General features: G+C 39.5%; 1 protein-coding gene across 1 annotated transcript in view; it reads right to left on the reverse strand.

Annotated features, from left to right (window-relative positions):
• LOC129635040 (serine/threonine-protein kinase Nek10-like) overlaps positions 1-25,608 on the reverse strand; it is a 123,224-nt gene that overhangs the window by 70,701 nt on the left and 26,915 nt on the right. Inside the window, exons 5-7 of the mRNA XM_055557629.1 lie at positions 13,743-13,926; positions 13,565-13,651; positions 11,852-11,906 (exon numbers count right to left, since the gene is read on the reverse strand). Of these exons, the coding sequence (XP_055413604.1) occupies positions 11,852-11,906; positions 13,565-13,651; positions 13,743-13,926 (326 nt within the window). The remainder of the gene's footprint in view (positions 1-11,851; positions 11,907-13,564; positions 13,652-13,742; positions 13,927-25,608) is intronic.

Here is a 25,608-nt window from a genome sequence, read left to right on the forward strand (position 1 = left end):
AGTCCATCCTAAAGGAGATCAGTCCTGGGTGTTCATTGGAAGGACTGATGTTGAAGCTGAAACTCCAATATTTTGGCTACCTGATGCAAAGAGCTGACTCATTGGAAAAGACTCTGATGCTGGGAAAGATTGAGGGCAGGAGGAGAAGGGGATGACAGAGGATGAGATGACTGGATGGCATCACCGACTCCATGGGTTTGGGTAGACTCCAGGAGTTGGTGATGGATAGGGAAGCCTGGCGTGCTGCGGTTCATGGGGTCGCAAAGAGTTGGACACAACTGAGTGACTGAACTGACTGATACTTATATCACAAAAAATAGCCTTTAAAACAAAGTTTAGAAAGAAAAAGACAGAATAGCATATAATGATAAGGGGATCAATAACAGAAGACGATATGACACTTATTAAGATTATGTACCTAATATCAGAGTAGATATATATATCAAAACTAACAGCCATAAAGGGAGACATTGACAGGAATACAGTAATAGTAGAAGTCTTTAACACCCCACTGACATAAATGGACTGATCTTCTAGACAGAAAATCCATAAGACAACAGAGGTCCTACATGACAAAAGACCAGTTGGAGTTAACTGTATCTACAGGATACCACATCCCCAAAAGCCCAGAGTATACCACATTCTTTTCAAGCATGTATGGAACATTCTCTAGAATAGACCAAATACTATGCCACAAAGCAAACCTCAACAAACTCAAGAGGATAAAAATTTCAAGCATTTTTTCTGACCACAACAGCATGAAACTAGAAATCAGCCGCAGAAAGATGAGGGGAAAATGAACACATGGAGACTAAACAAGCTGCTACTAAAAAACCAATGGGCCAACGATGCCATCAAACAAGAAATCATAAACTATGTCAAGAGAAGTGACAATTAAACATAATTTTATAAAATCTATGGAATGCAGGAAAATCACCAAGAGAAAAATAATACAGGTTTTTTCCAAAAAGCAACAAAAATTTCAAATAAACAACCTAACCCACCACCTACAAGAATTAGAGAAAGAAAAACAAACAAAACCCAAGGAAACAGTAAAGATCATAAAGTCGCCGTCGTGTCTGACTCTTTGCAACCCCACAGACTGTACAGTCCATGGAATTCTCCAGGCCAGAATACTGCAGTGGGTAGGCTTTCCCTTCTCCAGGGGATCTTCCCAACCTAGGGATTGAATCCAGGTCTCCCACATTACACATGGATTCTTTACCAGCTGAGCCACAAGGGAAGCAAGATCAGAAAGAAATAAACAAAATAGAAAAAAAAAAAAGCAATAGGAAAGATTAATAGAAATGTGCTGAGCAGGGCCCTGTGGGACTCCAGGGCAGGGAGGCCTTTTTAATCCCCCATTCCTTGTAGGCAACACTCCAGACTTCATGACCTTCTCTGAGTTCCAAAGGGCAGAACAGTTGCTAATCAAAGGAGAATTAGCAACTAAACCACCTGAGGCAAGATTAAAGGGACCAGAGAGGCTCTTAGGTGGTCCATTCTCTTAATCTTGATGAGCCTCTCTCGTATCTAATATATAATACAAATGAACATTTATGCAAAACAGACTCACAGATGTAGAAAACAAACAACTGATTACCATAGGGGTGAGGGAAGAATGGAGGGATAACTTAAGAATGTGGGATTAAGAGATACAAACTACTATATATATAATAGATAAGAAACAAGGATATATTGCACATTATCGGATAATAGAGCCATTATCTTGTAATAACTTTTAACACAAGTTACTGTGCTGTACATCTGAAACTAACACAATATTGTAAATCAACTGTACTTCAGTAAAAAGATATTTTAAGAAAAAAATATATATATGCTAGTGGGCATATATGAAATAGACCTCCCTGGTAATGCTGAGTTGCTTTCAGCTTTGCTGCCCCTTTATATGATTCTAAATTTCTCCTTAAGAAATTTCAGGGAATCTTTAAAAATAACCATCACACATTCACTCACTCATTCAAAAATATTTACTAAGTGCTCACAGTGTGTAGGCACTGTGCTAGACACTGGAGATGGAATACTGAAAAGAAACCGTCCCTACAGTCTTAGAAGTTACAAGACTGCACAGGCATAGCAGAAAAACTGTTAATTTCTCTGGAAATCATATCACAGATCATAAGAAAACACAGTCATTTGAAATTACACGAGAGCAAAAAACTCTTAATGATAACTTTTAACTATAAAAGTGTTGGGTCCACAAATATGAACAATGGGCAGAAGATTAGGCAGAGTCTGAGGGATCAACCTGATGCAAAGAGCTGACTCATTTGAAAAGACCCTGATGTTGGGAGAGACTGAAGGCAGGAGGAGAAGGGGACGACAGAGGATGAGATGGTTGGATGGCATTACTGACTCAATGGACATGGGTTTGGATAAACTCCAGGAGTTGGTGATGGACAGGGAGGGCTGCTGTGCTGCGGTTCATGGGGTCGCAAATAGTCGGACACAACTGAGCGACTGAATTGAACTGAACTGAGGGAAGTCTGCCTCTAGATTGAACCAGACTGAATGTTTATGTCTAATGGAACATTATGGCTTCAGAGGGTGGTTTCCTATGACAGTACAAGCTGGAAACTAGCCAGAGATGGCCCACAAAGAAAACATTTCATGTTGATGTATGGTAAAACCAATACAATATTGTAAAGTAATTAACCTCCAATTAAAACAAATAAATTTATATTAAAAAAAAAAAGAAAACATTCCAGAAATGTTTTGTGGTGAAAAGGTTTATCATAATGAAGCTTGTGTCTTTTGAAATGGGAATTTATCAATAACATTTCAGAGTGATAAAACAATTTCAGAGAAATGGAAGGTTTTTAAAAATTCTGAAAGGTCTTTTCAGCTCTCTTCAGATCTGGTGTATATTCATAAACCAAATTTTTCATGTGGAATTCATAAGCCAAAACAGAAACTGAAGCACTGAATATGAGTAATAGCCGACAACTTACACTTTACCTGACCACTACAGGTAAGATGGCAATTGGAGGCATTACCTTTGTAATTTTCTAAATCAAGTTTTCACTGCTAAATGCAAGTGTGAGGTAAATTATTTAGATGATTATTTTGTCAGAGGCATGCTGGTCATGAAGGAGATGGAGTCTAGAATTTTATACCTCATCAAATTATTTTAACTGTATCTCTGGACTGAGGAAACATTTTCACATGCATTGCATCACATCATTTAATTCAACTATGAAAAGTAGTCACTACAATTTAATGCTGATAGAAGAAATATTTGACCTTATGATGAAATGAGAAGCCTGGCTTACAACATTAAGATGATGCAACCACACCATCTAAGCTCACTAGCATTTTACATCTTGAAAGTGTCTTTCAGGCAGTGATGTCATAAACATACCCTGTGTGAACAAGTGACGTTAGGTATGGATGCTTTCTCCTGCTCATTAAGGGCTTTTTGTTGACCTGTAATGTTAATGGAGTTGGTATCACTGCTGGAAGGTGGCATGGTGGTACTGTGGCTCTCCACTTGTACTCCAATAATAGCTAGGAACTAATAAGCCAGGGAATTTTAGAACTGTCATAGAAAAGGAATAGAATGATTTTACTGACAACAAATTGCCAACATTTGTTGGAACATAGAAAAAGCAAGAGAATTCCAGGAAAAAAAATCTACTTCTGCTTCATTCACTATGCTAAAGCCTTTGATTGTGTGAATCACAACAAACTGTGGAAAATTCTTAAAGAAATGTGAATACCAGACCACCTTACCTGCCTCCTGAGAAACCTGTATGCAGGTCAGGAAGCAACATTGAGAACTGGACATGGAAAAATGGACTGGTTCCAAACTGAGAAACGAGTCTGTCAAGGCTGGCTGTATACTGTCACCCTGCTTATTTAATTTATATACAGAGTGTGTGCGAGTGTGCGTGTTCAGTCAGTTCAGTTGTGTTCAACTCTTTGCTACCCTATGGACTGCAGCTCACCAGGCTACTCTGTCCATGGGATTCTGCAGGCAAGAATACTGGAGTGGGTTGCCATGCCTTCCTCCAGGGGATCTTCCAGATCCCAGGTATCAAACTCACTTTTGCCTGTGTCTCCTTCATTGCAGGCAGATTCTTTACCCACTGAGCCACCTGGGAAGCCCTAAATAAAGAGTTGCTACTGTTGCTAAGTCGCTTCAGTCGTGTCTGACTCTGTGCAACCCCATAGACGGCAGCCCATCAGGCTCCACAGTCCCTGGGATTCTCCAGGCAAGAACACTGGAGTGGGTTGCCATTTCCTTCTCCAATGCATGAAAGTGAAAAGTGAAAGTGAAGTCGCTCAGTCCTATCCGACTCTTAGCAACCTCATGGACTGCAGCCTACCAGGCTCCTCCACCCACAGGATTTTCCAGGCAAGAGTCGTGGAGTGGGGTGCCATCGCCTTCTCCGGAACAAAGAGTATATCATGCAAAATGCCAGGCTGCACGAGCCACAAGTGTAATCAAGATTGCTGGGAGAAATATCAATAACCTCACATACACAGATGACACCACTCCGGTGGCAGAAAGGAACTAAAAAGCCTCTTGATGAGGGTGAAAGAGGAAAGTAAAAGAGCTGGCTTAAAGCTCAACACTCTAAAAATGAAGATCATGGCGTCCAGTCCCATCACTTCACAGCAAATAGATGGGGAAACAATGGAAACAGTGACAGATTTTATTTTCTTGGGCTCAAAAATTACTGCAGATGGTGACTATAGCCATGAGATTAAGATGCTTACTCCTTGGATGAAAAGCTATGACAAATCTAGATAGACTATTAAAAAGCTGACATATCACTTTGCCAATATAGGTCTGGATAGTCAAAGCTATGGTTTTTCCAGTAGTCATGTATCGATGTGAGAGTTACACCATAAAGAATGCTAAGAATTGATACTTCTGAATGGTGGTGCTGGAGAAGACTCTTGAGAGTCCCTTGGACAGCAAGGAGATCAAACTTGTCAATCCTAAAGGAATTCAATATTCATTGGAAGGATTGATGCTGAAGTTGAAGCTCTAGTCCTTTGGCCACCTGATGCAAAGAGGTGACTCATTGGAAAAGACCCTGATGCTGGGAAAGCTTGAGGGCAGGAGAGAAAGTGGTGACAGAAGATGAGATGGTCGGATGGCATCATCAACTCAATGGACATGAGTTTAAGCAAACTCTGGGAGATAGTGAAGGACAGGAAAGCCTGGAGTGCTGCAGACCATGTGATCACAAAGAACGGGACACAACTGAGCGACTGAGCAACAACAACAACTGACAACAAATTGTTCTGGTAAGACTGCTTGATTGTGGCATCAGCTACTAGGCCAGGTTAACAGCAGCAAGCAGTGATCAATAGTATTTAATCAATTTAAGTGAAACTAGATCTGGATTATTAGAAACTGGATTATGAAAAAGTAGCGGGAGTCTCTATCCTCTATAGCTTTAAGTCAAAATAATCAAGACTTTTGCTCTATGGAGGCAACATTCCTAGGTCCTGAGATCACACAAGTTCTTTCCAGTCACGTGTATGATACTGGATGGTCACAAACATTTCCAATCATCTCTATACACAAAGACTAGAATCAGGCACACATCCTTGAATACAATTATGCATACATTGATTCATCGAAGAGGCTGTGAACCACAGGTATCTCTGATACTGCAAACATTTAATGTCTGAAACTAGCCTGCCAAATATACTCTGTTGCCTTGGCAACAGAATATACATGTACATGGAAAAATCTTATTGCCTAAGCAGCAGGATCTTTAAAAAGGGTTTAAGCTGTTGACTATGGCAAAGGCTGTAGGTTCAAGCCAGGAGGTGAGGTTTTAGTCCAATTATAGACAGAGATACAGAATTTGTGCTAAGATAACAGTCATTCATCTATTAACTGACAAGTATTTGTGGACTGGTACCTATGTGCAATAAACTGTGCCCTGAGGAATGCAAAGATGGACTAGGCATAGTCTGGTATGTGCCAGCACAAAATAATAAATATTAATTGATTAATCAATGAATTTTGTAGAAGGTCATAATTCAATGACCATAGTTTACTAGTACTTGACTGTATGGACCTGTGTATATTACCAAGTTATACAGGACAATTTATCTGTAAACTGAAATAAAATATTATGACTTGAATTAGAACCACCAGTAAATATATCAACTAAGACTATAAAATCCAGACAGATGCTGGTATAGGCCAAGCCCTATATCACACAAAGTAATGTGTGAATTATACCTCACTGAAGCTTTTAAAACAAAATAATTTCTTACGTTCTCATTCAAGAAAAATTATTCAAATAGACCATCACAAGACTGTGCATTCACTTAAACCAATATATAAAAATAAACCATTAAGGTAATTTGAATTTGCCTTTTGTTACTTATCAAATAGAACTTAAATGTAAGCCAGAATCTTATGGTTCTGTATCTTCAGAACAGCTAACTAGCGAGCCCTTGAGAGAGTATGAGTGATTGCAGTTAAAGCAACTACTTGGTGACCACTCAGATTAGCAACTATCTGGAGGAGTATCCCAAGTGACACTCTTTATTTATGACTCTCTGATTACATGCAAAGAGCAAAGATGTAAAATCAAATCTCTATTCTAGTAAACCAAAGGCATAACTAAAAGCAAATTATTTTAAGTGAATATACTTGTAGTTTGCTGGGAAATGTGTAGCAACAAGAGATTCCCCATGCGCTACCTTAATAATATGAAAAATGCCATGCTGACATTGCCAGGTCTTCTAGGGGTCCAGGAGAGCCTCAGCCAGGTGACATCTTGGTCGGGGAGATTTAGAATCTGGAGACCTGGTCATGGAGATCTGGAGATGGACCTCTGCTGCAAATGACTGAAAGACTGCATTTCTAGAGCCAAGAAATGGGACACTCTCCACTGACCCAGTATCTCAGCTCTAAGTTTGGCTTTTAGGATTTTTGTTGATTTGGGGATGGAGAGCTGAAATATGGGAGGAGTTTGGCAAGGAAAAGAACCCAAATGAATTACTTTCTGGCTTCAAGTGACTTCTGCTAAAGAGAGCATAAAAAGACCATTGACTTCTAGGAGTTGGAGACTCTGGGTCTTGCCACTAATTACATTCCTGAAAAATGTATCATCTGATGACATCTTGGGTCACAACACCAGGGTGCCTTTCATTGATAATATCATGTTTCCTTTCACTAGCCTTGAGAATTCTTCTCTCAGGAGGCAGGAGCTGCCCTTCCTAGTTTCCTTTGCTGATGTATTATCCATTTGATTGGCCCAACTGCTCATGAAAGTCTGTGTCAAGTTACTGGGGAGGTATCAATGATCTTTAGAGGCAATTAGCTTCAACTTAGCCCTTGATATCTGAGATGACCAAAGTTGAGAGTTTATGCTTAAGCTTTCTCTGTGCACCATGAAGCCAGGTCCAAGTCTGAATTCTAAACTCTGAACACCATGCTCAAATCAAGCATGTACCTCTCTGTGACTCTTTCTCATTGGGACCCTTTTTCTAGGAGCCAGAAAGGAGCTCCTGGTAGAGCTGCCCAGGGTCTCATTTTAACGGTCTTACTAATTAACACATGGCACAAAGCAGCCAAAAATATCTGCAGGCTTTATTTTAAATTGATTTTTATTATATTTTGTAACTCTGCTATCTTATTTTAGATTCTAACTTTTCATTTAGCTTTTAAACACTTTGCAGGAGGGGTTTACGGTTAATGTTAATAAACCAAGAAACTCAGGATAACTCTAAACATTAGATTGCAAGTAACTTTCACCTTATTTAATGCTTTTAAATAATTATAAATATATTTTAGAGTTGCCTCCCTTTAATTCATAGAATTAAAGGGAATACCTGGAAGGAAGTACAAAAAAGCCATTAATTTTCTCTTCTCTTATTTGGTATTAATCACAAGCTGTCTTTTGTTATTTATTTCCTTCTCAAGTCTACTTTTGTGCCCCCTCCAATATGAGTTCCTTGAGAGAAGAGTGAAGCAAGGTGAAGTGAAAGTAGCTCAGTCATATCCAACTCTTTGCAACCCCATGGACTATACAGTCCATGGAATTCTCCAGGCCAGAATACTGGAGTGGGTAGTGTTTCCCTTCTCCAGGGGATCTTTCCAATCCAGTTCTCCCGCATTGCGGGCAGATTCTTTACCAGCTGAGCCACCAGGGAAGCCCTTGAGAGAAGAAAGTAAAAGTGAAAGTGAAGTCACCCAGTCGTGTCCAACTCTTTGCAACCCCATGGACCGTAGCCTACCAGGCTCCTCCGTCCATGGGATTCTCCAGGCAAGAATACTGGAGTGGGTTGCCATTTCCTTCCCCAGGGGATCTTCCCAACCCAGGGATTGAACCCAGGTCTCCCACACTGGAGGCAGATGCTTTAACCTCTGAGCCACCAGGGAAGTTTCTCTTGAGAGAAGAGGGTTTGCCTTAAATCAGCTTGTGACCCCCAATGGCATGTCACACAGTCCCATACATGGCACAGTCTTGCACATGTTATTTTAGCTCAGACCCTAATCACCTATTTACTTATGACTGCTTCTGCTAATTCAACCTCAAGGTCTGGGCCATCTTCTGTTTTCCACCTATTAACTTGGTCATTAGCCCCAAGTTAAAGCCCACTCTGCAATATCCCACTTTAAATGAGATTCCAATTGGACTGCTTCTTTCTGTTGATTCTAGTTTATGCAATTTGATGTAAATATTTAGATAATGACTAGTTTTAAAAAAGCATTTCAAAAAACAAACAAATAAAAAGTATTTCAATTTTTAAGGAATCTCCACACTGTTCTCCATAGTGGCTGTACTAGTTTGCATTCCCACCAACAGTGTAAGAGGGTTCCCTTTTCTCCACACCCTCTCCAGCATTTAATACTTGTAGACTTTTGGATTGTAGCCATTCTGACTGGTGTGAAATGGTACCTCATAGTGGTTTTGATTTGCATTTCTCTGATAATGAGTGATGTTGAGCTTCTTTTCATGTGTTTGTTAGCCATCTGAGGGTGGGAAGATTTGGGAGAATGGCATTGAAACATGTAAAATATCATGTATGAAACGAGTTGCCAGTCCAGGTTCGTTGCACAATACTGGATGCTTGGGGCTGGTGCACTAGGACGACCCAGAGGGATGGAATGGGGAGGGAGGAGGGAGGAGGGTTCAGGATGGGGAACACATGTATACCTGTGGCGGATTCATTTTGATATTTGGCAAAACTAATACAATTATGTAAAGTTTAAAAATAAAATAAAATAAAAAATAAAATTAAAAAAAAAAGTATTTCAAGCTCTAATACATATGTTTCCTTTGTTTTTGAAGAGCTACACTTCAACTGATAATTTTTCTATGAATCCTTTCAGGAAAAAGGACTATATTTATTTGGCAATGCTGAGATTCCTAAAAACAGTTGTTTGAAAATTTCCATCCCAAAATAATATTCTTCTAATTGGGGAAGACACCCATATGTGATCATTTATTTTTGTACTAAAATACTTGTTTTGCATCTTTTCTATATATTTATGCAACTTTGTATCACTGAGTAAAGTGTCCAATAAAAAAGAAAAAGACTTTTGATGATGTATTTCATAATATAAGTCATCAGTTCAGTTCAGTCGCTCAGTTGTGTCCGACTCTTTGTGACCCCATGGACTGCAGGCATCCCTATCCATCACCAACTCCTGGAGATTGCTCAGTTTCATGTCCATCAAGTTGGTGATGCCATCCAACCATCTCATCCTCTGTCATCCCCTTATCCTCCTGCCTTCAATCTTGCCCAGCATGAGGGTCTTTTCCAATGAGTCAGTTCTTCACATCAGGTGGCCAAAGTATTGGAGCTTCAGCTTCAGCATCAGTCCCTCCAATGAATATTCAGGACTGATCTCCTTTAGGATGGACTGGTTGGATCTCCTTGAAGTCCAAGGGAGTCTCAAGAGTCTTCTCCAATACCACAGCTCAAAAGCATCATTTCTTCGGTGCTCAGCTTTATGGTCCAACTCTCACATCCATACATGACTACTGAGAAAAACCATAGCTTTGACTAGACAGACCTTTTTTGGCAAAGTAATGTCTCTGCTTTTTAATATGCTGTCTAGGTTGGTCATAACTTTTCTTCCAAGGAGCAAGTGTCTTTTAATTTCATGGCTGCAGTCACCATCTGCAGTGATTTTGGAGCCCAAGAAAATAAAGTCTGTCAGTGTTTCCATTGTTTCCCCATCTATTTGCCATGAAGTGATGGGACCGTGTTACTAGCAACACCAGAAAAGACTTAGGAAATAAATAGACTTTAGCTTAACCTTCTTGACCCTCACTTGGAAAAGATGTGTGTGATGTTGTATCTTTGACTAAACAATGTGGCCCATGAGGGACCTGGAGGGGCTGCCAGTGAAGTGGCTCAGCCCCTCCCACAGCAGGGAATCAGGCCAACCCGACTCCCCTGCAGGACACTGGATCCTTAGAGAGGTGACATGCAGACAGAGCAAATAAGCTGGGGGCTCATTCAGGCCTGCATTAGAGCCTTGGTAATCTTCCAGGAGTGCCTCCTCCACAGACTTCAGGGGCTGACCTGGCCTCTGTCCCTTCATAGGTTCATTCTGTGCTTTCCATAATTATGTGAGTCCTTGAAAGCTTTCTAATGAACATAAGTCAGCCCAAGTCGTCTTTTATTTCCTGTGCCCACAAAGCCTGCCTGGTAAAGCACAGCCACTCACACATGACCTGGCCAGCACTTCCTGACCCAGCACTGTCGACAGCCCCCTGCCTGTCCCTGCTCAGCTCCCTGCCATCTCGATGCCAGCTCTCCCCAGCCGATCACATTCTTTTGACTAAAAGATCCTCCACAGTGAGTTGGAACATCATCTAATAAGCAGAAACTACCAAGTACATCCCTCTCCTCTGCCACTCCAGCTTAAATTTATCTTTGCCTCTCTTTCTCCAGACACACACAAAAGCTTCCCTTTCCTCTTTTCCAGGGCTGTCCTCAGGTCCATGCCACTCTGAGACTGGGAACCAGCTACAATTTCCCCTCTCCATCAGCTGCTTCTCCTCAGTCCACTCACCCTTCAGCCACCCTGATTCTAGAAGGCCCTTTCCCATCAAACATTCCCATCACCTCACTGCCAGCTCACTACTTTCTTCAGTTTCTCTTTGTCTCTGCTTCTGTAACCTCTGAAACCACCACAGTCAGGCTTCTGCTCCCACCAGCCTCACCCAAGTTCACTGAACTCTTCTCATGAAGGTTACCAAGAACTTACAAAAAGCCATATCAAAGAGCTTCATTTCAGTTCTTAGCCCAAGAGACAAATATTGTAGAAAGTGCTAGTCATTACAAAATAATGATTTCTTTTTTTAAAAATGGAATTCCCCAAATATGCTCGTTCTCCCCTGTAGCTAGATTCTCCCCAGCTCACTGATCTGTGAGCAGAAGGGAAGAACACAACATCTGGGTCACATCCATAAAAGGAAGGCTGTGTCTCTGCATCCCTTCCCCCTCCTGCTGGCTGAGACTTGGGTGTGACGTGGTCTACACCTGCTACATCTGCCATAGGCATCTATACCCCAGGGATGTAGAAAAATAAGGGATAGGGAGCCACAGCCCCAGATAATCTCATGAAGCCCTACAACCCTGGGCCACCCCTGAGCTCAGGGAGACTAACTGAGTGGCTGAGGATTGCAAAGCCAGACTGAAATCCACGTCCAAGGTTAATGCTCTTCCCAGCATGGTCCTTGGTGAAATGCAAAACAGTTCTGGGCGAGTGGGCTCCCACAGTCTCTGGTACCACATGTCCATGGTAACTTCTGCTATTGGGTATCAATTTAGCCACCAAAACAGCTCTGCAGAGTCTAAAAATGTTTCTAGGGACTCAGTGTCTACATACCTAGTTTGGGATTGTCTTTCTCCTCCTGAAGCACTAAAACTTCTTTTTAAAGTGCCTGAAACAAGAAAATAAAAAATAACTTCACATTTTCCTGCTGCAAATCATTTATTTATTCACTTATTTGCCCGTTTTAAAATATCTAACCAATTGCACCTACTATAAAGACTGTTTTCATTTATGATACTATCAGCTAAAATATAATGTTGCAAATTACTGTTTATTAACAGGTTTAAGGGTCCTTTCTCAAAGAAAAAGTGCTAAACAAAGAAACTCCATTATTAATTGCTAATAAAGCACATAAAACATCTGTATCATCATCATCCTAAATCCCTTGCCAAGAGAGCTAGAGTAACCACATGCAAGTGTAAGGGTCCAGCTTTTCCTTCCTCACTTTCCCACTGACCCTCCCCATCCTTGTTACTGTGGATACACAATATCCCATCATCTCAAAATTCACCTCAGTTAGTAATTAACTGCTTCTAGAATCTGCTACATATGTTTAAATGCACAAATATCTTTCCTACATAATATTCATGTTTTCTCAATCACAAATCAAGACATTTTATTTAGCAGACAGGGCAGGAATTTATATGGAAAACAGAACAGAGTGTTGGAATTTGACATTGCCCCAGAAAATGGAACATTTATAATCCACTTTGATGGACCATTTAATTTTGAAAAGAGACAAGTATGAAGCAAAATCCTTAGAGTTCTACTCTGATCCTTAGAGACACTATTTTAAACTGTCTTTTATGAAATGTTCATAGTATAGTCTTTGAGAATGGATTATTTACAATTTATTTCAGAGTATTTCTATCTATCCTATTTAATATTCCATCAACTTACTCTTTTAAAAGAGTCAGGAAACTCAAACTGGGGCTCTGTGTCAACCTAGAGGGGTGGGATGGGGCGGGAGATGGGAGGGAGGTTCAAAAGGGAGGGGATGTGTGTATACTTATGGCTGGTTCATGCTGAGGTTTGACAGAACACAGCCAAATTCTATAAAGCAATTATCCTTCAATAAAAAATAAATTAATTTAAAAATAGAGTTATTCTTTTCTGTCAATTTTCTATTTTAACTGGTGTTTTATTTCAATTTCAGATTTGTTTAGTGACTTGAATCCTATGTTTCTATAGAGAAGGTTCTTTAAATTGTATCTAAATATATCTTTACTTTCCCAAGCCCCAGTCTATTTTTTTTTTACTGTTTCAAATTAAGAGTAAAGATTAACATATTTACTGAATCTGCATGGTGTTTTTCATAATTCTAAATAATTATAACATTTATTTAACTTTAGTGTTTTAAGGAAAATATATCCCTTTATATTAATGTAAGTAAAACTGTACAAAACTTAGTCTACAGCAAGACTAATTTCTTCTCTGGGTTTCTAACCTCTGATCAAGAGACTCACAAAAGGTCACTTCCATTACTCCTGTAGTTAGTTAGTATGTTTCCAAATAAGCTATCTCCACTCCCTAGTTAGAATCTGTATTTGCTGGAAGAAACAATTAAACTGTTCGTTTGACAGGAGGCAATGGAAAGCCACAGCGCCAGGTGGCCCTTGCACTCCGTCAGTGACACACCTGTCCTAATTAGCACTGCACCGGGGAAACAACCCGTTCATTTATGTAGGCGATGACAGCCGCTTGACTCCCGAGTACAATTCCCAGACCTCTACCCGCCGGAATCCACAAGTTGGCAAGAAAGCTTACTGAATGTCGATTCCTTCAAAGGGCTTGAGCTGGAGCTGCTAAAGTTATCCGAAATGTCCAATTCATCATCAAGCTCTGAATATAGATCTGCACATTAATAAAAATAAAAAGCAAATGAACCTTGAAACACAAAGGAATCAAGAGTGTATTCATGTTGTAACCTCTTCACTAGAAATACCTTTCTCAATATTTTCCAAATTGAAGTTATCATCTGATAAGAGTCCATCACAAGTCCGGTCTTCATCCTTACCACATGGTGCCTGGAAGCCTTCAGCAGGGAGGTCTGTGATTTCTGAAAGTTCACTTTTCAGGCTTCCTGCTCCACTGCTGCTGCTACTCAAGCTTGCCTTCTCAAAGGTTTCCTGAAGGAGAAAGTCAGTTTGAAATACCCGCTTCTTTCCCTCCTCCTGCAGGACTTAAAGTTCATTAGAATATATATTAAAATGACTAGAATATCATTATAAATATTTGTGCTGAAGTGGTGTCAGTAGTTCTACCTATGTAAATTTTATAGAATTCATTCAGTCCATAATGAACCCATACAAAACAAAGTGGGTTTGCTACCATTGGAAAACAAAGAATAGAAGCAGCAAAACACTCAGGAGCAAAGGCCTGTGCAATCTGGTGAAAGAAAATACAGCACTAAGGAGTAAATTATGGAAATAAGAGGCCAAGGGAGAGGATTAGAAAGACCTTGAGCTAACATCTTCCCATGGGCACACCAAAATGGCAAGTACTTACAGAGCAACTACTGATGAGAAAAATTGAAATCTAATAGAAAATACCTTCTACAACTAAAGATATAAAGAAGAAACCACAATGAGACAGGATAGGTGGAGGCACAATAAGTCAAGACCATACCCCTGTGTGAGTGACCCACAAGCAGGAAGATAATTATAATTTAGAGATTTTCACCAAAGAGCAATGGGTCCATGCCCCAAACCAGGCTCCCCAGCCCAGGCATCATACACCAGAAAATGAGCCCCCAGAACATTTGCTTTTGAAGGTCAGCTGCACTCACTTTCAGGAGAATCAGAGACTTTAGGACACAGAGATTCCACTATCATAGGACAAATGCAAAATTTCACACATTGCAGGACCCAGGGCAGAAGCAATAACTTGAAAGTAACCTGGATCAGGCCTATCTGTTGATCTTGGAAAGTCTCCTAGAGGAGGAGGCTCAAGTAGAACTCCCTTGGAGACATAGACACGGGTGGCAGCCATTTGGGGGAACTCAATCTAGTACTGCAAGCACCACTGTGGAATCCTCCCTCCAGCTTACCATCCACCAGAAACCAGTCCCACCCCAGTCCCTTCCCAGTACCAGTGCCCGTCAGTTTGTAGGCACCAGTACTGGGCAGCCTCAGGTCAATCAGATAATCAAGAGAGGACATAGCCCCACTCACTAGAAGCCTGGCTTCCATAAGAGCCCCTGAGCCCACAGCTGCCACTGGATAAGGCCCTGACCACCAGCGAGCCCAGGAATCAGCCCCATACACCAGTGTGCAAGCACTGGACCAGGGTCCCTGAGGTCCTCCAGTCAGTGACCCTGTGATTTGGTCCCACCAACTAGTGGCAGACACCACCACCACAACCACTGTAACCCTGCAGCCTGCCTTGTCAGGACTCAGCCAATCCATCAGCAGGCCTACATCAGCCCTAAGACCTTCTGGGCCTGGGCCCCATCCATCAGCAGACCAAAACCAATTCTGAGAAATCTTGAGCACTTCAGTCAGCTACCCTGGAATCCAGCCCCGCTCACAGTGGGCCAGCAACAACTTTGGGAAACTTCAGAACTCACAGCCAGGTGCACCAGAAATCAGGCTTACCCAATAGCAGACCAACACTAGATATGGGGATGCTGGCCCCATAACCCCCCACTCCAGAACACAGCTCCACCATCTGCAGGCCATCACTAACCAAGGCACCTCCAGGGGCTCAACAGTCAGCTACACCATGATCTGGCTCCAACAACCAGTAGCTGACAACCTCTGCATATGTCAACCAACTAGACCACGGACCAGCCATACCTACAAGACCACTCACATAGTCTGCCACAAAAGAAGGACTCATACAGCTCACATAGGGGGCAACTCTGGAGCGCATAGCTCTGTTGACAGAGGGGAGTGTGATGCTGGAACATATAGGATGTTTCCCACAAAAGGCCATTTCTCCAAAGTCAGGAAACATAACAAACCTACTAAATACATAGAAACAAAAACAGAAAATCAGGCAAAATGAGGTGACAGAGGAACATGCTCTCAGTGAAGAAATAATATTAAACCCCAAAAGAAGAATTAAATGGAGTTGAGAGAAGTAATCTACCCCATAGAGTTCAGGTAATGTTTGATGGTGAAAATGGCCAAAGAGGTCCAGAAAAGATTGGACAAATAGAGTGAGAAGTCTGAATTTTTAGCAGAGCTGGAAAATATAAAGAACAAAACAGACATAAAGAATACAATAACAGATCAAAAAAACACACACACACACACACACACACACACACACACACCAAAAGGAATCAATGGTAGATTGGATGGTACAGAGGAACAGATCAGCGAGCTGGAAGGCAGACTAGTGTAAATCACTGAAGCTGGAGAGAAAAAACAAAGAGTGAGGATAGTTTGAGAGACATCTGTGATAACATCAAACACATTAATATTCACATGATAGAGTACAGGGGTCCCAGAAGAAGAAGAGAGAGAAAGAGGCAGAGAACATATTTGAAAAAGTCCCCGAACCTGGGAAAGGAAATAGGTATTCAGGTTCAGGAAGCACAGAGAGTCCCAGGGAGGACTGACCCAGAGACGACCACAACAAGACACACTGTAATTAAAATGGCAAAAGTTAAAGATAAAGAAAGAACATTAAAAGCAATAAAAAGAAAAGGCAAGAAGTTACATACAAGGGAACTCTCATAAGGCCATCAGCTGGCTTTTTAGCAGAAACTGCAGGCCAGAAGGGTGTGGCATTATATAGTTAAAAGTAATGAAAGGGAAAACTTACAACCAAAAATATTCTACCTGGCAAAATTCTCATTCAGATTTGGCGGACATAAAGAGTTTTAGAGACAAGCAAAAGCTCAGAGTTCAGCACCACCAAAGCAGCTTCACAAGAAATGTTAAAGGAACTTCTCCAAGTAAAAGAAAAAAGGCCACAACTAAAAAGGGAAAAGACTCACTGGTAAAGACAAATAAACAGTAAAGGTAGTAAACTAACCATGAACACAGATAGTAGGATGATTAAGAACTAAGTAGGATGATTAAGAACTAAAGAGTCTCTTGATGAAAGTGAAAGAAAAGAGTGAAAAAGTTTGCTTAAAACTCAACATACAGAAAACTAAGATCATGGCATCTGGTCCCATCACTTCATGGCAAATAGATGTGGAATCAGTGGAAACAGTGACAAACTTTATTTTCTTGGGCTCCAAAATCACTGCAGATGGTGACTGCAGCCATGAAATTAAAAGATGCTTACTCCTTGGAAGAAAAGTTATGCCCAACCTAGACAGCATATTAAAAAGCAGAGACATTACTTTGTCAACAAAGGTCCATCTAGTCAAGGCTATGGTTTTTCCAGTAGTCATTTATGGATGTGAGAGTTGGACTATAAAGAAAGCTGAGCGCCAAAGAATCAATGCTTTTGAACTGTGGTGTTGGAGAAGACTCTTGAGAGTCCCTTGGACTGCAAGGAGAGCCAACCAGTCCATCCTAAAGGAAATCAGTCCTGAATATTCATTGGAAGGACTGATGTTGAAGCTTAAACTCCAATATTTTGGCCACCTGATGAGAAGAACTGACTCACTGGAAAAGACCCTGATGCTGGGAAAGACTGAAGGCAGGAGGAAGGGGATGACAGAGGATGAGAGGTGGTTGTATGGCATCATGGACTCAATGGACATGAGTTTGAGTAAACTCCAAGAGTTGATGATGGACAGGGAGACCTGGCATGCTGCAGTCCATGGGGTCAGAAAGAGTTGGACATGACTGAACAACTGAACTGAACTGAATAGATCCATCAATAATTACTTTAAATGTACATGGACTAAATGCTCTAATCAGAAGATATAGAGTGGCTGAATGGATGAAAAGGCAAAATATACATATATGGTGCTTACAAGACGCTCACTATGCTGTCTACAAGACACTAACTGTGCTGCCTATGGGACACTAACTTCAAGTCTAAAGATACACAAAGACAAAGTGAGCTGATGAAAAAGTTATTCCATGAAACATGGAAGTGAAAAGAAAGCCGGAGTAGCAATACTTGTATTAGATAAAATAGAATTTAAAACAAAGACTGTAAAGAGACAAAGAAGGATTTTGAGGTCAATTAGAAGATATAACAACTGTAAATATGTATGTATCCAACATAAACACCTAAATACACAAAGCAAATATTAACAACATAACTAAAGAAAATGATAGTAAAAGAATAATAGTAGGTGACTTTAACACTCTACTTACATCAATGGAGAGATCATCCAGACAGAAAGCCAAAAAGGAAACATTGGCCTTAAATGACATAATAGACCATGGGATTTTCCAGGCAAGAGTACTGGAGTGGGTTGCCATTGCCTTCTCTGACAATAGACCATACAGACTTAATAGATATACACAAAACACTCTACCCAAAAGCAGAAAATTACACATTCCTTTCAAGTGTGCAAAGAACATTCTCAAGGATGGATCTCTTATTAGGATACAAAATATGTCTGAGTAAATTTAAGAACAATGAAATCATAGCAAGGGTATTTTCTGACCATAACACTATGAGATTAGAATCAACTACAAGGAAAAGAAACTGTCAGAACACAAACAAATAAAGGCTAAACAGCATGTTACTAAACAACCAATGGATTACTGAAAAAAATCAAGGAGGAAATCAAAAAATATTTGTAGACAAATGAAAATGAAACACAACTCAAAAGTCTATGAGATACAAGAAAAGTACTTTGAAGGCTAAAATTTATAGTAAAACAAGCCTACCAGATGGTGACTATAGCCATGAAATTAAAAGACACTTGCTCCTTGCAAGGAAAGTTATGATCAACCTAGACAGCATATTAAAAAGCAGAGACATTACTTTGCTGACAAAGGTCCATCTAGTCAAAGCTACAGTTTTTCCAGTAGTCATGTATGGATGTGAGAGTTGGACTATAAAGAAAACTGAGCACCAAAGAATTGATGCTTGTGAACTGTGGTATTGGAGAAGACTCTTGAGAGTCCCTTGGACTGCAAGGAGATCCAGCCAGTCCATTCTAAAGGAAATCAGTCATGAAGATTCATCGGAAGGACTGATGCTGAAGCTCCAGTACTTTGGCCACCTGATTCAAAGAACTGACTCATTGGAAAAGACCCTGATGCTGGGAAAGATTGAAGGCAGGAGGAGGAAGGGGATGACAGAGGATGAGATGGTTGGATGGCATCACGGACTCAATGGACATGAGTTTGAGTAAGTTCCTGGAGTTGGTGATGGACAAAGTAGCCTAGAGTCTTCCATAGAGTCGCAAAGAGTCAGACATGACTGAGCAACAAATTGAAGCCTAACTTAGGAAACAAAAATAAAATCTCAAAAAAACAACAACAACCCTACGCCTAGAGGAATTTGAAAAGGAAAAATAAGAAAAAAGTTGGTAGAAGGAAAGAAAACATAAAGATCAAAGCTGAAATAAATGAAATAAAGACAAAAAAAGAAAACAACTTAAAAGTCAGTCTATTTCACTTCCAGTGATTGGTCTGTTCAAATTATCCATTTCTTCTTGATTCAGTTTTGACAGGCTGTATCTAAAAACTTCTCCATTTCTTCTGGATTGTCCAATTTGTTGGCATATAATTGTTCATCACATTGTTTCTTTCTGTCTATTTTTTCTGTATTTCTGTGGAATTGGTTGTTACTTCTTTACTTTCATTTCTTTTTTTTGGGGGGGGGGGTGGTCCACTGTCTTTTCTTCTTGGTGAGCTCTTCAGTTTGTTAATGTGGTGCTTCACAGTGATTGATTTGTGGATATTGAACCATTTCTGCATCCTGGAAATGAATCCCACTTGATGAAGATATATGATACGTTGAATGCATTGTTGAATATGATTTGCTAATATTTTGTTGAGGATTTTAGCATTTATGTTTATCAGTGATATTGGTAAGTAATCTTTTTAATTATATCTTTGTCTGGCTTTGGTATTAGTGTGATACTGGCCTTAAAAAATGTGTTTAGAAGCACTTCTTCCTCTGAAATTTTTTTGAACAGTTTGTGAAAGATAGGTGTTAAACTTTTTTTAAAAAATGGTAGAGTTCACCTGTGAAGCATCCAGACCTGGACTTTTTGCTTGTTGGACTTTTTATTGCTATTTTAATTTCATTGCTGGTAATTGTTCTATTAATATTTCTGCTTTTTCCTGATTCAGTCTTGGGAGTTTCTGCATTCCTTGGAATTTGTCCATTTTTTCTTCATTGTCCATTATATTGGCTTATAGTTGTTTATAGAAATATCTTATGATTGTATTTCTGTGGTGTTTGTCTGTTTCATTTCTGATTTTAGCACCCTGCCCATGCTCTGCAACAAGAGAAGCTGCCACAATGAGATACTTATGCACTGCAACTAGAAAGTAATCCCTGCTTGCTACAGCTAGAGAAAGCCCTGTGCAGCAACAAAGAGCCTATGCACTGTAACAAAATCTCAGTGCTGCCAAAAAGAAATACATTAATTAAAATTTTTTAAAAGATTGAAAAGAAGGGAACACTCACAAGGTTACTCTATGAAGTCACTTTAACACTGATAATAAAAACAGACACTGCCAAAAAAAAGAAAATTATAGGCCAATATCTTTGATTAATATAAATGCAAAAATCCTCAACAAAATATTAGCAAAGCAAATACAACAACACATAAAAATCCCTTTTCATACACCATGATCAAGCTGGATTCACCCCAGGGTCTCAAAGATGGTTCCACATACGCAAATCATCAATATGGTACACCATATCAACAAAAGAAAATTTTTGAAATTTTCTTTTGAAATTGAAAAAAAAAAAACACAATCATTTCAACATGCATGCATGTTAAGTTGTTTAGTCATCTCCAGCTCTTTGTGATGCTATGGACTGTAGCCCACCAGGCTCCTCTGTCCATGGGATTTCCCAGGCAAGAATACTGGAGTGGGTTGCCATGTCCTCCTCCAGGGGATCTTCCTGACCCAGGGATCAAACCCACGTCTCTTGTGTCTCCTGCATTGGCAGTGAGTTCTTTACCACTAGCACCACCTGGGAAGCCCCATAGATGCAGTAAAAACCTTTGATAAACATCACTCATTATCAGAGAAATGCAAATCAAAACTACAATGAGGTACCATCTCATGCCAGTCAGAATGGCTGCGATCCAAAAGTCTACAAACAATAAATGCTGGAGAGGGTGTGAAGAAAAGAGAACCCTCTTACACTGTTGGTGGGAATGCAAACTAGTACAGCCACTATGGAGAACAATGTGGAGATTCCTTTAAAAACTGGGAATAGAACTGCCATATGACCCAGCAATCCCACTGCTGGGCATACACACTGAGGAAACCAGAATTGAAAGAGACACGTGTACCCCAATGTTCATCGCAGCATTGTTTACAATAGCCAGGACATGGAAGTAACCTAGATGTTCATCAACAGATGAATGGATAAGAAAGCTGTGGTACATATATACAATGGAACATTACTCAGCCATTAAAAAGAATGCATTTGAATCAGTTCTAATGAGGTAGATGAAACTGGAGCCTATTATACAGAGTGAAGTAAGCCAGAAAGAAAAACACCAATACAGTATATTAACACATATATATGAAAGTTATAAAGATGGTAACAATGACCCTATATGCAAGACAGCCAAAGAGACAGATGTATAGAACAGTCTTTTGGACTCTGTGGGAGAAGGCGAGGGTGGGATGATTTGAGAGAATAGCATTGAAACATGTATATTATTATATGTGAAATAGATCACCAGTCCAGGTTTGATGCATGAGACAGGGTGCTCAAGGCTGGTGCACTGGGATAACTCTGAGGGACAGGATGGGGAGGGAAGTGGGAGGGGGGTTCAGGATGGGGAACACATGTACACCCATGGCTGATTCATGTCAATGTATGGCAAAAACCACTACAATATTGTAACATAGCCTCTAATTAAATAAATTAATTAATTTTTTAAAACAAACAAAAAAAACCTTTGATAAAATTCAACATCCATTCATGAAAAATAGTTTGACCAAAGTGGATATAGAGGTAAAAATCAGTTCCATTCAGTCACTAAGTCATATCCAACTCTTTGCAGCCCCATGGACTACAGCAAGCCAGGCTTCCCTGTCCATCACCAACTCCCAGAGCTTTCTCAACCCATGTCCCGACTCAATAGAGGTAACGTAATTCAGCATAATAAAAGCTTACAGTCAACATGATATTCAATGGTGAAAAGTTGAAAGCCTTTCCACTAAATTCAGGGAACAAGGATAACCACTCTCATGACTTCTATTCAACATATGAAATGCCACAGCAGTCAGACAAGACAAAGGAATTAAAGGCATCCAAATCGGAAAGAAAGAAGTAAAACTGTCATTAATGCAGATAATATGACGCTATCTACAGAAAACCCTAAAAATTCCACACAAAAATTCCTAGAACTGATAAATGAATTCAGCAAGTTATTAGGGTACAAGATTAACATACAGAAATTGGTTGCATTTCTTTTCACTAACAGTAGAATATCAACAAAAGACAGTCTTTTTTTAATCTCTTTTTAAATTGTGCCAAAAAAAAAAAATTTATGGATAAACCTGACCAAGCAGGTGAAAGACTTATACACTCAAAACTGTAAAACATTGATAAAGGAAATTGAAGATGATTCAAAGAGATGGGAAGATGTTGCATGATCTTGGATTATAAGAATTAATATTGTTAGGATGGCCATACTACCCAAAGCAATCCACAAATTTCATGCAATCTCTATCAAATTACCCATGACGTTTTTCACAGAACTAAAACAAATTATCTTAAAAATTATATGGAACTACAAAAAGACCCAGAATTGCCAAAGTAATCTTGAGTTAAAAAGAAGAAAGCGTGAGACATAACCTCCTAGCCTACAGACAATACTACAAAGTTACAGCAAACAAAACAGTATGGTAAAGACATAAAGATCAATGGAACAAAAGTGAACTCAGAAATAAACCCACATACTTTGGTCAATTAATCTTCAACAAAGGAGGCAAGAAAATAAAACAGAGAAAAGAAAGTTGTGTTGGGAAAGCTGAATAGCTACATGTAACTAAATGAACTTAGAACACACCCTCAAACTGCAAACAGTAATAAAGTCAAAATGGCTTAAAGACTTAATTATAAGACACGACACCATAAAACCCCCAGAAGATAACACAGCAGAACACTATGACATAAATTGTACCAATATTTTTTGGATATGTCTCTTAAGGCAAAAGAAATAAAAGCAAAAATATTCAAATGGGACCTAATTAAACATAAGCTTTTACACCAAAAGAAACAAAAGGACAACCTATGCTGCTGCTGCTAAGTCACTTCAATCATGTCCGACTCTGTGTGATCCCATAGACGGCAGCCCACCAGGCTCTGCTGTCCCTGGATTCTCCAGGCAAGAACACTGGAGTGGGTTACCATTTCCTTCGCCAATGCATGAAAGTGAAAAGTGAAAGTGAAGTCACTCAGTCATGTCCAACTCTTAGTGACCCCATGGACTGCAGCCCACCAGGCTCCTCCATCCATGGGATTTTCCAGGCAAGAGTACTGGAGTGGGGTGCCACTGCCTATAGACTGAGAGAAAATATTTGCAAATGATATAACAGACAAGAAAATAATTTCCAAAATATACAAATAAGTCATATAGACCAATAACAAAACAACAACCCAATCAAAAATGGGCAGACCTAAACTGACATTTCTCCAAAAAAGACATACAGATGGCCAAAAGACACATGAAATGATGCCCAATATTGCTTATTATTTTAAAAATGCAAATCAAAACTACAATGAGGTATCACTTTACACCAGTCAGAATGGCCATCTTCAAAAGTCTGTAAATAATAAGTGCTAGAGAGGATATGGAGAAAAGGGAATCCTCATACACTGTTGGTGGGAATGTAAATTCATGCAGCTACTTTAGAGAATAGTTAGGAAGCTCCTCAAAACACTTTTATAAAGAGAGTTGCCATATGATCCCACTCCTGGGCATATATACAAAGACAACTCTAATTTGAAAAGATACATGCACCCCTATGTTCATAGTAGTGCTATTTACAATAGCCAAGACATGGAAGCAGCCTAAGTGTTCATCAACAGATGAGTGGATAAAGAAGACACAGTGTGTATGAAATATTACTCAGAAATAAAAAAGAATAAAAGGCTGCAATTTGCAACAACAAGAATGAACCCAGAGATCATCATACTAAGTGAAGTAAGTCAGACACAGAAAGACACATATCACATTATATCACTTACATGTGGACTCTAAAAAATGTGACACAGATGAACTCATTTACAAAACTGTCTCATAGACACAGAAAACAAACTTATGGCAACCAAAGGGGAAAGGGATAAATTAGGAGTTTGGGATGAACAGAAATACACTACTGTATATAAAACAGAAAAACAACCAGGACTTACTTATAGCAGAGGGAACGATATTTAATACCTTAGAATAACTTATAGTGAAATAGAATCTGATAAAGAATAACATATATATATATATATATATACACACACACACACACATACAAAAACTGAATCACCTTGCTGTATGCCAGAAACTATCACCATATTGCAAAACAGCTCTACCTTTAAAAAAAAAAAAAAAGCTGAAGAATAAAAATCATATGATCAACTCAATAGATACAGAAAAAGTTTGGGGGGAAATTCAATATCCATTTATAATAAAAACTGTCCACAAAGTGGGTATAGAGGGAACATACCTCATCATAATAAAGGTCATATATGATAAGCCCACAGCTAGCATCCTACTATACAGTGGAAAACTAAAAGCATTTCCTCTAAGATCAGGGATAAGACAAGGATGCCCAATCTTGTCCCTTTTATTCAGTATAACATTGAAATCCCAGCCACAGCAATCAGATAATAAAAAGAAGCAAAAAGAACCCAAATTGAAAAGGAAGCAGTAAAACTGTCACTTGGAGATGACATGATACTAAACATCGAAATCTTAAAGGCAGTACCAAAAAAACTACTATAACTTGTCAATGAATTCAGTCAAGCTTCAGGATACAAAGCTAGTATACAGAAATTTGTTACATTTCTACACATTAAGAATAAACTATCAGAAAGAGAAATGAAGAAAACAACTCCATGTACCATTCATTAAAAAGAATAAATACCTAAGAATAAATCTAATTAAGAAGGTAAAAGATTTGTATTGGAAAACTCCAAGACACAGATGAAAGAAACTGAAAATGAAAGTAAAAGTGTTAGTCACTCAGTCACGTCCAACTCTTTGTGATCCCATGCACCGTAACCCACCAGGCTCCTATGTCCATGGAATTCTGCAGGCAAGAATACTGGAGTGGGTTGCCATTCCCTTCTCCAGGGGGTCTTCCCATATGAGGGATCAAACCCAAGTCTCCTGCATTGCACATGGATTCTTTACCACCTGAACTATGAGGACAAAAAAGATGACAAGGTATACTCTGTCCATGGATTAGAAGAATTAACATCATAAAAATGATCTTGACAATGTACAGATTAGATGCAATCCCTATCGAAATACCAGTGGTGTTTTTCATAGGTGTAGAAAAAATTCTTAAGTGTGTATGGAAACACAAAAGATCTCAAACAGACAAAGCAATCTTGAGAAAAACATTAGAGCTTGAGGTATCATGCTTGCTTCACATTATATTACAAAGCTACACTCATCAATACAGTATGGTACTGGCACAAAAACAGATACACAGATCAGTGGATCAGAATAGAGCCTGGAATAAACCCATGAATTTCCTGTCTGTTATCTATAACAAAGGTGGGAAGAATACAGA

The sequence above is a fragment of the Bubalus kerabau genome, chromosome 20, assembly GCF_029407905.1.
Source record: "Bubalus kerabau isolate K-KA32 ecotype Philippines breed swamp buffalo chromosome 20, PCC_UOA_SB_1v2, whole genome shotgun sequence".
Lineage (NCBI taxonomy): Eukaryota > Metazoa > Chordata > Mammalia > Artiodactyla > Bovidae > Bubalus > Bubalus kerabau.